Source organism: Salmo salar, chromosome ssa26 (assembly GCF_905237065.1).
Source record: "Salmo salar chromosome ssa26, Ssal_v3.1, whole genome shotgun sequence".
In the NCBI taxonomy this organism is placed as follows: domain Eukaryota; kingdom Metazoa; phylum Chordata; class Actinopteri; order Salmoniformes; family Salmonidae; genus Salmo; species Salmo salar.
Genome location: NC_059467.1, coordinates 15363434 through 15377275, shown reverse-complemented (window position 1 = coordinate 15377275; position 13842 = coordinate 15363434). Strand labels below are relative to the sequence as shown.

General features: G+C 43.0%; 2 protein-coding genes and 1 pseudogene across 2 annotated transcripts in view; 2 read left to right on the top strand and 1 right to left on the bottom strand.

The window, feature by feature from the left end:
- Positions 1-7: 7 nt before the first annotated feature.
- On the top strand, positions 8-2793 carry LOC106587163 (adenine phosphoribosyltransferase-like; annotated as a pseudogene).
- Positions 2794-4134: 1341 nt separating this feature from the next.
- Positions 4135-10457, bottom strand: LOC106587264 (DNA replication factor Cdt1). The gene is made up of 10 exons (XM_014175503.2): positions 9765-10457; positions 9148-9300; positions 8725-8963; positions 8326-8520; positions 8083-8228; positions 7882-7976; positions 7602-7793; positions 5019-5159; positions 4712-4913; positions 4135-4602 (listed from the first exon to the last, which is right to left on the bottom strand). The coding sequence occupies exons 1-10, from the start codon at positions 10293-10295 to the stop codon at positions 4439-4441; spliced, it is 2058 nt and encodes a 685-aa protein (XP_014030978.1). The 5' UTR covers positions 10296-10457; the 3' UTR covers positions 4135-4438.
- Positions 10458-12178: 1721 nt separating this feature from the next.
- LOC106587265 (piezo-type mechanosensitive ion channel component 1) overlaps positions 12179-13842 on the top strand; it is a 73488-nt gene continuing 71824 nt past the window's right edge. The window contains exon 1 of the mRNA XM_014175505.2: positions 12179-13054. Within this exon, the coding sequence (XP_014030980.1) occupies positions 12991-13054 (64 nt within the window). The 5' untranslated portion in view covers positions 12179-12990. The remainder of the gene's footprint in view (positions 13055-13842) is intronic.

The window sequence follows — 13842 nt, the reverse complement described above, 5'->3', positions numbered from 1 at the left end:
TCAACCGATGGGTCGTCACTTGCGTCCAGTCAGTCATAAGAATTATTATTTATTAAACTTGGAGCGCTTTTTAGAATATAAATATCAAAGCGCTTCATAAATAAACAAGCAATATATCATGACAGGTCAACCAATAGAGGCCAAGTCTTTGAATGCTGCGTACTCTGCAGATGGAGGGTCAGTTCATGGTTTGAGAGGATGGTAAATGATGGTGATGGTGTTTGCTGTTGATCTTGTACAGGATAAGTCAACTAGCCACTGGAATTCTCCTCTTCCACTGTGAAGCACCTACTTGGGTGTTGCCTCGACATTCCTCTCACTATTATGAGAGGAATTGTTGTTATTATTATTAATAATAAAATGATGGCTAAACCCCGCCTGTTTCTACAATGTATCTTTTGAACATTTATTTTAAACCTTAATCACACTGTTAACCGTATGTCTAACCTTAAAATACGACCAAAAAGCACATTTTTGTTGTCAGATCATTACGATATAGGCAGCCAATTCTGACTTTGTGGCTGTGGAATCTAGTGGCAGTCCAATCGATGTGTCGAAGTCAACTAACAGTACTGATTTGGGGTTTCCACTAGATAGCACATCTACAAAGTCAAGGGACTATATCGTAAAAGATCACGAAGTTAGCTTTTTGGTTTTAATTTAAGGTTAAGCATACGGTTAGCAGTGTCGTTAGGATTAGGTTTAACATCTGATTTGTGGCTGTGGTAACTAGTGACGACCCTGATTTTGTCACGACACCACCAGGCATCTGACGTTTTGCCACAAGGTCCACGCCACACACGAGTCGACAGGAAGCTAACGCACAGTTACAATGGCAGTGCACACGAGAGAAGCAAAATTAGAATGTCACAAAACATTTTCCTGATTTCCCAAGCAAAGGAATACTTTTCAGGTTGGCCGTGAATGATAGATGACCGCAATACGATTAGCTAACTAGCGCTACATTGATGTGCTGAGTTACCTAGCTAGCCATCTTCGCAATGCTAGCTCTCTATTCTAAAGAACATGCATTCTTGTAATACTATTTTGAAGTAGCTAGCTAGCTCTGTTGACAGGCTGGATAGAATATATATTTTACAAGGGGTAGCTAGTTAGATTATTTATTTCAACAGCTGTGAATATGTTTTTGTCTGTCACACAGAGACATCTGTCCAATTCTCAAAAACCCGGGTGCACTGACGGCAGTCCTCGATCTTTTTGAGGACCGTGAGGCAGACGCATCCCCAAGTAGCACTGATTGATGCTGAGTCCCAATGGCTGTGTTTTCGACAGGAAGCCCAATTTGGTCATTTGACCAATCAGATCTGAGAAAGATCTGATGTGAAATAATCAAATGACCAATTGGTAGAAAAAAATATCAGAATTGGGCTGCCTGTGTATAAGAAGCCCATGTCACCCAGTCATATGCAGCTGCTGTGGAACATTAACATGAGAAGCAATGGGACTGGAGCATGTGTCACCGAGAACACCATGCAGCTCCCCAATTCGTTTGCTGTCTGGGAACTAGTCAATTCTGAGCTCTTTGAAGGTTACAACTGCAGCTGTCATTTAACCACATATTTCCTTCAACACCATGGATTGTCACTGTGTTCTAACAGTGTGATCAATGCCCTGTAGGTCTGGATGCTTAGGGGTTTCTCTTCGGATCCTTTCTAGCCCAGAGGTTAGGAGTGGCATTTGTGCTGGTCGGGAAGAAGGGAAAGCTCCCAGGGCCTACACTGTCTGTGGCACACAAACTGGAATATGGAGAGGTGAAATTGGCTGGTGACGACCGCTGTATTACCTCCACCTTTCTGTCCTTTCATAGCACAGCTCCAAGCCTCTGAAAAGTACATGTGTATTGGAACCTACTATTTTTATTCCTTTTCAATTAATATTCCTTCATCATTTACATTTACATTTAAGTCATTTAGCAGACGCTCTTATCCAGAGCGACTTACAAATTGGTGCATTCACCTTATAATATCCAGTGGAACAACCACTTTACAATAGTGCATCTAAATCTTTTAAGGGGGGGGTTAGAAGGATTACTTTATCCTATCCCAGGTATTCCTTGAAGAGGTGGGGTTTCAGGTGTCTCCGGAAGGTGGTGATTGACTCCGCTGTCCTGGCGTCGTGAGGGAGCTTGTTCCACCATTGGGGTGCCAGAGCAGCGAACAGTTTTGACTGGGCTGAGCGGGAACTGTGCTTCCTCAGAGGTAGGGAGGCGAGCAGGCCAGAGGTGGATGAACGGAGTGCCCTTGTTTGGGTGTAGGGCCTGATCAGAGCCTGAAGGTACGGAGGTGCCGTTCCCCTCACAGCTCCGTAGGCAAGCACCATGGTCTTGTAGCGGATGCGAGCTTCGACTGGAAGCCAGTGGAGAGAGCGGAGGAGCGGGGTGACGTGAGAGAACTTGGGCTGAGGTTGAGATCCAGGAGGATGCAGTGGCTCCAGAACAGAAAGTGCTTCTCATCGATGATCTACTAGCCACGGGAGGTGAGGCATTTCACTGTTCATTGGGTGTATTTTGTACAAATAAGTGGACAGTATGACAGATAAAAATATATATTGATTTAACTAAGGGAACAGTGTTTCATTGGCATTACCCGTCTTTGTTTCGATGATAATGCCTCCATATTACTCAGTAGTAACTTTCTCTGTTTGTCAGGAACCCTGTATGCTGCCTGTGAGCTCATGAAGAAACAGAATGTGGAGGTAATGGGCTGCATGGTGGTCATTGAGCTCAACGGGGTTGAAAAGCTGAAGCCAAATACCCTCTTCTCCCTGGTGTAGTTTTGAGGTCAAAACAATTCCAAATATTCTACTCAACTGTAATGGAGATCATTTTTAAATAGGAATGCTTTGGAAAGTTGACCTATGCACTATAAAGCAAATGGCATTCATTTTCTAAGTATACATAGTATGGCTGTGACGGTCATGGAATTTTGGAAGACTGTATTTGGCCAGCCAAATGACCACGGTCACTGTAATAAGTTTGAATAGCAGCAACTACAAAAAATATGTGTTTTCTCCTCTCCTCCACTCCTGACTGCATGTGCCGCCATATAAATAGAATGGGCGTCCATATTCAAGACAATGATGGCATAATGCGTGAACTGGCAAAAGCAGGAAGTGTACCATAGAGAAAGAGGCAAATCGAGGATTTACTCTGCCAAAAACCATTCCACATGAGATGAGCCCTTTTTTGTATGGAACTCTGTCAGCAAAGAAGCCTCATGTAATTCAACAAAGCCACTTATTCTTACGTTGGTTCAAAATACCACCCAGCGTCCCACTGCTGGCTTGCCGCTGAAGCTATGCAGGGTTGAATGACCAGATGCTGCTGGAAGTGTTGTTGGAATGCCAGTAGAAGGCACTCTTTCCTCTGGTCTTAAAAATCCAAATCTCCCAGGGCAGTGATTGGGGACATTGCCCTGTGTAGGGTGCAGTCTTTCACATGGGATGGTAAACAGGTGTCCTGACTCTAGTCGCTAAAGAGCACTTATCGTGAGAGTAGGGGTATTAACCCCGGTGTCCTGGCTAAATTCCCCAATCATCCCCAGCTTCCAATTGGCTCTCTTTCCCTTGTAACTATTCCCCAGGTCATAGCTGTAAATGAGAATGTGTTCGTAGCCAACATACCTAAAATAAGGGTTAAATGATTGCAATGTGGCATTACTACTTTGAGAAACTTAGTTTTGCCCGTAATGCACACGTATCTGGCTTCAATCATTGAGGACATGTATTTCCATTGTTAGAGCGGTCACAGCTATCTTGTCAATATAATAGATCTTTTAAGTGTACCCAATGTGCTGTTTCATGGTTTCATTACCATCTTCCTCCATAACTGTCAGTTGTGTGCTAGCCCTAATTTATATGCATTAAGTATCAATGTCTAAAGGTGCCTTTTGGTAATTACTGTGTACTGGTGCAATTGTGAGGCAGTCATTTTGTCAATATACTTGGTTCACCATGGCTGGCTCATTGTGCACTACATAGAACCTGCTTGATGGAAATCTGTGTGCAATCAAAAACAAAAAGGCAACTTGTCATGGGTAAAAATCGATTTACTCCAATGCTAGTGTGCATGTAATACAGCTTTTTTAAAAAAGGATTAAACACAGGGCAAGTATATTAAACCTGTCCGTGAACTAGAAAGCTTTTATTACAAAAATAGGACAACTGTCAGTAGAATACTACCGCATCAACCAGAAACAGTCTCCCACAAAATGAGTCAATGTTAGAATCATTGAACACAGCATTTACACACAACAATATGCAAGGTTATTGAATTGGAAAAGTAGTTTAACTTGCTTTAAAAAGGTAAACAAACCAGCCCTGCATTGTCCAATCACTAAAAGACTTAAGTCACAAATTGCATTATATACCCAAAGGCCAATATCTGAACTCAAATTACACATTGAAAATCATGGCAGTTTCAAAGCCTTTCTTCCTCTTTGGTCTTCTGCTTTAGCTTTTCCAGTACCACATTCAGGTCCATGGTCTTGATCAACTTGAGATAGAAGTCCTTTCTAATTGAGTGAATGGTAAGCCATTCAGGAGTCAGTTCTGCCAGCAGACGAAGGTGCAGCTCCATTTCACCTAAAAAGATGTCAGTCAATGTCAGAACTAATGCAATGAAAACCAAGAGATTTTTTAAAAGCAAAAAAGATATAGGATTTCATATCAGGCATTTCTTCAGATGGCTCACCTGTGCTCAGGGCAGAGCGGTAACTAGAGACCATCCGGTTACAGGCCACCTCCATGATCAGTGCGGGTTTCTTCTCTGCCACAAAGACGTTACGCAGGATTCGAGCCAGCTCTCCCAGCCGTGACATCATCACAAGGCGCTCCTCCTGCTGAGGGTTCCGGGTCATGGCAGCTTGGAGCTTCTGAGCCTCCTTTGCTCTGATCTATAACAAAAGAGGGGTCAGTCCCAGTCCTCACTGCATAGGTCACACTGTTCTACATACACACATTTTATCATTTGTCCTAAGTCAAACAGCAGGGTGACCTACCCTCTCCAGCAGGGACTGAGACACCCCTTTGAGGGCACTGGGAGTTTCAGCAGGAGCCACAGGAGTTTGTGGAACAGGCTCTTGTTCTTTTACACAGATCTCTGCAGTCTTCAGAGCCATGTTGGCCAGCGCTTTCTCCATCTGCAAACAGAGAAATGGTTAATACCAAACAATGCAATTGATATGAATGCCCTTTAAACTAAAGCCCAATCAAATCAAGGTTTATTCAGCATGTACAGTTTACAGCAAGTATAAAACATGCAGTGAAATGCTTACTTGCATGGTCCCACAGCAGTGCAATAAAATAAAGTAGAAGTACACAATAGGATATACAGTATAAGTGATGAATGCCATTCCAGTATGACTTCCTACAAATATAAAGTGGATAGTGGCAACTGCTCAGCCTCCGACCGCAAGGTACTACAGAGGGTAGTGTGAACGGCCCAGTACATCACTGGGGCCAAGCTTCCTGCCATCCAGGACCTCTATACCAGGCGGTGTCAGTGAAAGGCCCTAAAAATTGTCAACGACTCCAGCCACCCTAGTCAGACTGTCCTCTCTGCTACTGCACAGCAAGCGGTACCGGAGCGCCAAGTCTAGGTCCAAGAGGCTTCTAAACAGCTTCTACCCCCAAGCCATAAAACTCCTGAACATCTAACCAAATGGCTACCCAGACTATTTGCATTGTCCCCCCTCCACACCACTGCCAGTCTCTGCATAGTCACTTTAATAACTCTACCTACATACTACCTCAACTAACTGGTGCCCCCCACATTGACTATACTGGCACCTCCCCTGTATGTATGCATGTATGTATGCACTGCTCAAAAAAATAAAGGGAACACTAAAATAACACATCCTAGATCTGAATGAAATAATCTTATTAAATACTTTTCTTTACATAGTTGAATGTGCTGACAACAAAAATCACAAAAATAATCAATGGAAATCCAATTTATCAACCCATGGAGGTCTGGATTTGAAGTCACACTCAAAATTAAAGTGTAAATGTACTTAAAACAAGTCAAAATGAGGCTCAGTAGTGTGTGTGGCCTCCATGTGCCTGTATGACCTCCCTACAACGCCTGGGCATGCTCCTGATGTGGTGGATGGTCTCCTGAGGGATCTCCTCCCAGACCTGGACGAAAGCATCCGCCAACTCCTGGACAGTCTGTGGTGCAACGTGGCGTTGGTGGATGGAGCGAGACATGATGTCCCAGATGTGCTCAATTGGATTCAGGTCCAGTCCATAGCATCAATGCCTTCCTCTTGCAGGAACTGCTGACACACTCCAGCCACATGAGGTCTAGCATTGTCTTGCATTAGGAGGAACCCAGGGCCAACCGCACCAGCATATGGTCTCACAAGGGGTCTGAGGATCTCATCTCGGTACTTAATGGCAGTCAGGCTACCTCTGGCGAGCACATGGAGGGCTGTGCGGCACCCCAAAGAAATGCCACCCCACACCATGACTGACCCACCGCCAAACCGGTCATGCTGGAGGATGTTGCAGGCAGCAGAACGTTCTCCACGGCGTCTCCAGACTCTGTCACGTCTGTCACATGTGCTCAGTGTGAACCTGCTTTCATCTGTGAAGAGAACAGGGCGCCAGTGGCGAATTTGCCAATCTTGGTGTTCTCTGGCAAATGCCAAACGTCCTGCACGGTGTTGGGCTGTAAGCACAACCCCCACCTGTGGACGCCGGGCCCTCATACCACCCTCATGGAGTCTGTTTCTGACCGTTGAGCAGACACATGCACATTTGTGGCCTGCTGGAGGTCATTTTGCAGGGCTCTGGCAGTGCTCCTCCTTGCACAAAGGCGGAGGTAGCGGTCCTGCTGCTGGGTTGTTGCCCTCCTACGGCCTCCTCCACGTCTCCTGATGTACTGGCCTGTCTCCTGGTAGCGCCTCCATGCTCTGGACACTACGCTGACAGACACAGCTCGCATTGATGTGTCATCCTGGATGAGCTGCACTACCTGAGCCACTTGTGTGGGTTGTAGACTCCGTCTCATGCTACCACTAGAGTGAAAGCACCGCCAGCATTCAAAAGTGACCAAAACATCAGGCAGGAAGCATAGGAACTGAGAAGTGGTCTGTGGTCACCACCTGCAGAACCACTCCTTTATTGGGGGTGTCTTGCTAATTGCCTATAATTTCCACCTGTTGTCTATTCCATTTACACAACAGCATGTGAAATGTATTGTCAATCAGTGTTGCTTCCTAAGTGGACAGTTTGATTTCACAGAAGTGTGATTGCCTTGGAGTTACATTGTGTTGTTTAAGTGTTCCCTTTATTTTTTTTTTGCAGTATATATATATATACACACTTTTTTACTGCTGTTCTTTAATTACTTGTTACTTTTCTCTTATCTGTACATTTTATTTTTAACTGCACTGTTGGTTAGGGGCTCGTAAGAAAGCATTTCACGAAGGTCTACACCTGTTGTATTCAGCACATGACTAATAAAATGTGATTAGTGTTGGTCACAGTTGATGTTATATAGACGAAACAGCAGTGTTAACTGTATGAGTGTGTGTGGTGTAAGGGTTGGAATGCAGGACAGACCAGTCAGTAAATACCTTAGGGTTCATCATGGAGCGGGCCTTGTCCAGAACCTCCTGGGCAGTGGTTAGCTTCTCAGCTCCCTGTGGGGGCTGGGGCAGCTCACTGGGCAGGACATTGGGCACCTCATCCACATTGAAGCGAGGGTGCCAGCGGGTAAGCTTGTCATCTGGGACTCTAATAGGAGGATTCAACTTGGCAAGGAACGCCTAAAGACAACAGATACAGATTGGTTACCAAGTCGGGTCAACTCAAAGTATACAGTTAGAGAATATTCTCTCATAAAATGGTGCCTACCTTGTGGTGCACTTTCACAATGCTGATTAGGTTTTGATGGAAGACACGTCTCCTCTCTAACAGGCGGGAAGCAGCCAGCACTGCCTTGCTTTTATCTGAGGAACAAAAACAGACATTAGGAGAAACAGTCAGATCAGCAGTTATTTAAATACACTCATCTGTGTTGAAAGAATACAAAGCATCATGAGACCTCCCCCTCACCAGCTTCAATGACAGGCTCCACTGTGAGCTGGTAGCTAGACTTCTTCACTGAAGCACTGAAGGTAGGAATGTTTCTCTCCTGGCGGAAATGGTAGGCAGTAGGATAGACTGTTTTAATCTGGCCCACATGGGTCTCCTCAAAACGCCTGTGAAATTAAAAGAAAAAGTAATGAATATTTCTGCTGCTCCTTCCCGTGGATTTCTACTTATCATCCAATTAGATAATTATAGTTTGCGCCATACTTGCGCATCATGTCCTGGACACCCTGCTTCACTTTGGCAAAGGTAACAGTCTCTGAGCGGTTGAAGAGCATTCCCACTATGGTGTCCATGCTACAGAACATTCCAGCAAGCAGTTTGTACTTGAAGGGCAGGGTGAGGCCAGGGGGAACATCCTGGGCAAGAGTATGGTACCGCTGATAGGCTGGGAGCTTATCTCTGAAAAAGAGCATATTACAGATCAGGACAAAGGATTAGTTATAATTAAAGCCACTACAAAAGCCTTTTCAAATAACACCGTTTCCCAACAAAGACCCCTAAAAAGGTAGCAGAACACATTTGCACTAAATATCACTTTTGAGCTTCACCCACCCTGGCTGAATTTAAGGATGTCTAAAACTGAAATACTTGTTTCATCCTCACCCATCCTCGGTTTGCGGCTGATTATTTTCCTCAGTAGATCTGGCCTCTGCCAACCTCTCCTCCTTCCGGTGTTGTGCCTTAGCAGCAAGCTCTTTGACACAGGATAGCTTCGTCTTCAGGTCTGGGGCAGTAGCAGTAGACTCGGGGGCCGTAGAGGGCAGGTTCTCAGCTTGCCGTGTCTGGCCCTTGATCTTCTGAAGGCGGAACTTGAGGGCCGCAACATCCTCTTTGGAGAAAGTCTGATGTGGTAGAAAAACAATGCCGTTGAAACATTTGTGAGGTTGCTGTCCATTATGGTATGACTAAAGAGTAACTTGATTAGATAAAATGAAACATTCTCACATAGAATTTAATTGTGTCCAGGTGTGTAGACATAACAGTGAAGAGCAAAGGTAAAAGCATAAGCCACCAACAATACTGTACCTTGTGCCCCTCTTTTGGTTTTGTGCTGCCTTGAACATGTGGTTTGCGCGTTGGAGAATTGTTGGCACTGCGATTGACTAAATTCTTTGATTCTTTATCAACAGGTAGTGGATAGGGTACCTGCGGGACATCTTTAGCCAGAGGGTGGGTTGCCTGGTAAAAAAAAAAAAAAAAAAGGATTCAGTTGTGACTTGTAAATATTCAGCCCCCTTCCCAATTTGTCTTCAAATTCTTTAGCCAAACATCCTGTCTATGTGAGGTCTTTTGTGTCTAGCTAGCTAACCATTCTGGACCAGACTTGCTAGGTTGTTATTTCTAGCAATAGAGGTCGCCAAATTGTAGCACGAAAAGCTGTAAATGTGTTAGTTTATGACTATAATATCAGTCAGTTAACATGACCTTTAAGCCTTTGTGCTTGTTTTGATTGGCCTACATGAAAGTGGCGTTAGTTGATGAAGATTGTCTTAGAACAACACGTAGTTATAAGATCTGAGCCTGTGTTTACCACACAGACCTTAATTTACGCAGTTTAAAAAACAAACACTAAATGACCCATAGGCTTTGGCCAACGAGCCATGGCGGCCTATGAAAATGCGCCATTGTTAAGCCAACATTACCTGTTCGTCGTCTTTGACGAGAATCAATTTCTTCCTGACCGACTTCTTAACAGCTTTAACCGGCTCAGGACTTGTCCCTGCAGCGATGGCGTGTTTATTTGCTTCGATCCGAAGACGCTTCTTTGCTGTGCTCTGTTCAGCAGTGGTTGAAAATACAGCTGATCCAAGATCGAATTCAGCTTCTGTAGAGGTCCTCTTGGGAGTTCGAGGGCTGGAGAAAAGTGTTTGTTTTTCCGAGTCGGTCCTCGCCAGCACAGCAGACACGCTCTCCACCTTATCGACCGAAGTCGCCTCGTCAATAACCCTCCAAAACTCATCTTGTACACTGTTTTCAGAACATGTGGATGTTGAAGTCTTTTTCATAACATTTGTTGTAGGTGCCGCATTCTTGCCTTTCGACCGAGTTGATCTTGCGCATGGCTTACTTGTTACAGTGTCCACAACTTGCGTTTTATTGCCATCACCATGCGCAGCCCCACTAGCATCTTTCTTTCTCTTGACGTAGAAATCGGTGACCCGCGCCTGAGACATAATGATGTCAACCTAGAGCCACACAATTCTCTTCTGGTCAGGAAAGACGAATGGCCAAACGATAAATAAATTTCAACTCAGCAGTTTGAGCCACCGAAGTTTATATGAAGGCTTGATCAAAGTCGCTATGACCGGAACATGCAACACATTTTCGCGCGAAATGGACACGTGACCTTCATAAGCCCCACCCTTCTCCCGCCCCGTTTCAAAGAGATTTGTTTAATGATTGGCCAGTGCATAGTACATCAACGTTGTTTTTTTAACGAATCAGTTGTGATAAATCTGTATAAAAGACAGTACAGTATGTAGTTTAGAAACTGTTTTGTGATTGAGGGAATTCTATTCATGCCAGTATTAGCGTTGGTTGCATTTGATTTGGGCCGGGCTGGTTTAGGATAATTTGCGCAGCATTTTAGAAGCATTAAAGTAGGTTGTGATATTTAGGTTAAGGTTAGGTTAAGAGTTAGGATTAGCTAAAATACAAAAAAGCTGTATCGCATCTAGACATTACGGCGTGAGCCAGGTGCTCGGTTCTGGCCGAAGGCAAAATCCGATCAAAACAAAAGTGACGTAGGTTAAACACGTGAAGTAATGAGTAGGATTCCGTGTTTTCATGTACAAAGGTGATTGCGTTTTATAAAAACGATTTATCTGTCTTGCCAATGAAAACTAGTTTGAAAATTCAAACATAGGCCATAAATGATTCTGAACGATGCACCGTTCTGCATTGTTGACAATATGACCAGTTTAATGGAATCCCTTCATTGGATCAACATGTTGCAATCCCTCATGTATAATTTGTATTTGCATGCAGAGAAAATTGTATTTTTTTTTGTTGTCAATGCTATGTTATTTCTATATTTGAGTTGGTGATGGTTTTCTATCTGGCCATGTACTTTTGAGTTTATTGTAGATAATGCATTCTGGATGTCTGTGAGTTAGAGTGATTATCTGACTGGTTCCCTTTTTTTAATGGAAATGATTTGAAGAGGGTTTTCTCGATGTTGTAAATTGTGTGTGTGTGTGTGATGAGTTGCGGTGATGCCAACTTAGCAATTTTGTTGATAGATTTAGCAACTTTTCAGACTACCCTGGCTACCTTTTTTTCCAAACAGCACTTAGCAACAAATGTAGCTACTTTTAAAAATGTATTTGTAACTTTTAGCAACTTTTGAAAAGTGACTCAAACGCTAAAATGCACGCATTGTCCCTCTAAATGACACAAAACCGATATTTTTCTGTCACACACTCAGTCAAAACACACGTGCCTGGCTGCAAAAGTGCATTGTGAGTGACGTCAGCAGCTGGCCAGCAGCAATTTCAGCAAATTGCAAATTATTGTTGGCCGACTGCAGCAGCAGCAGTACGACGAGCCAAACCCAATGAATATAGTTGGTAACGAATGTTTGATCTTGAACAGAACTTTCACCAATCAACAAGTTTCAATCAAAATTGTACAGAAAAGAGTGGGAGTCTGTACCTGAACAAATGTCAAATCATATTTTTTGCCAAGATGGCCATTCAATTTGAGTAATGTTATTGTGTATTCTACGTAATGACGCAGTTTTATGTTATCACGCAATAGCGTCAAAACGTAATTTAGCAACTTTTAGCAACAAATCAACCTGCCTCTAGCAATTTACCCTGAAAATTAGTTGGCAACACTGATGAGTTGGGCTTGGTGTACCGCTAGAGGACGCTAATGATTTACCAGACAATATTTATTTAAAAGATGAAGAGTCAATTTCAAGCAGGTTACAACAGTGTGAAACCTTTTCAAAATATTACCGAGTACGAGTTTTCGGGTGTATAATGTCAAAATTCATAGACTACTGGTTTACTGCGCAGTTAAGGTAGGGTTGTTTATTAGTATGTTGCTGTAGGAGCGTCACATAGCAATATTTCACTTATAATTTCCTGCCATAGGCTAAAGTTTGTAAGTGTCATGTGTCAACGCAAAACAACAACGTGCTCTTTCAAGTAGGAAAATCGCAGGCGATGGTGCTGACAGTGAGATCTTCAAACATGCGTTAACTATGATATAGAATAGGCTGAAAATGTATTCGTTTCTTTCGAAATTACCATACATTAATTGGGTATGCTTGTGAGATAGTCTTCCTCGTGGACATGTTGCTTTCGAAAACACACCTTAAAATAGTTAGGTTATGAAGAGAGAAAAAAAATTCTGAGGAAGTGCCAACCCAGTGAGAGTGAATTGGATTTACAGCGATTGAAAGAACAGTTCAACTGTTGCAGTAGGCCTACTGGTGAATCACTTTTTCCATGAAGATATTGCTTTACATGGAATATTCATTCCAAGGGGCGGCAAGAGAGGAGAGTTGTTTCAATACGGGAGAGCTGGTAGTTAGTTTTGTTTACAATTTCGTGCGAATACACTTTATATCCCCGAAATGTGAGGTGAAGATGTCTTGTGGATTTACAGAACAAGAACCTCAATAGATTTCATTGGTCCACTACTCAGGAAACTTGAAAAAGTTTACTTTTGTAAGTCATATGTCTGCCTAGTGGAATGACCGCACCGCTTTATTTTATCGGTTCAAAAGACACTTTGAAAACCATGAACAATTATTGCGGACTGGGTTTATTAAAATTAATTGGGTGGAATTTAACGTTCCGTCGAGGAATGTCAGCGGGACTGTAGACTGGAGCTAAGCAGTGCATTTGACGCGCGCTCATGGAGCTTCAGGTGGTATGTGGACTGCTCTACTGCATTCTGTTGCCGTCGTTCTTGTTAGCAGGTAAGATGTCAGGGTTTCCATTGTGAATTGAATTAAACCAGAATTCTATTTTAGTGCCCAATAGGCCTAAATTATTGATATTATGTTATTTTGATACATATTCAATTTGCATGTGATGCTATATTATTGATTGTTGTCTAGTTTTTAGGATTTTTCTTCATGTCATTTCGGGAAAAGGGGTGGGCTACAATAAAAACATTTACAGCCTACACTGACAGAATGACATTGATATATCACATAATTTGAAAATTGTAATCATTTCTGTATGAATAGGATTATTATGGATTAAGTATTTGACCTCCCTCTTTTGCACAGTGGCCCAATGAAAATAGGTTATACTTCTTTCTCTGCTTGTCCTGTTTTCCCCAGTTCAGATAGACTCCAGTGAGTTCTCCTGATTCATCTGGTGTTTATTTAGCAGACACTCAGGCCTGGCTTCCTTTCTACATAAGGTTTTAGACAGGACCTCTTCCTGTTAAAACACACACTTTTATTTATATATATATATATATATATATAAAAAGGGTTTCTTTGGCTGTCCCCATAGCATAACCCATTTTGGTTCCAGGTAGAACCCTTTTTGGTTCCATGTAAAACTTTGTAGAAAGGGTTCTACATGGAAGCCAAAAAGGGTCAGCCGATTAACGCTTTTAAGTTCTAGATCGAGTGCACATTCTAAGAGTGCACACCATTGTTCACGCTCCATTCTGTGCCTATATAATGGTAGGATGCTGTGCCACAGGAAAATGCAAGTGCGAATGGTAGTTTAAATGAAAAGTTGGTTTATA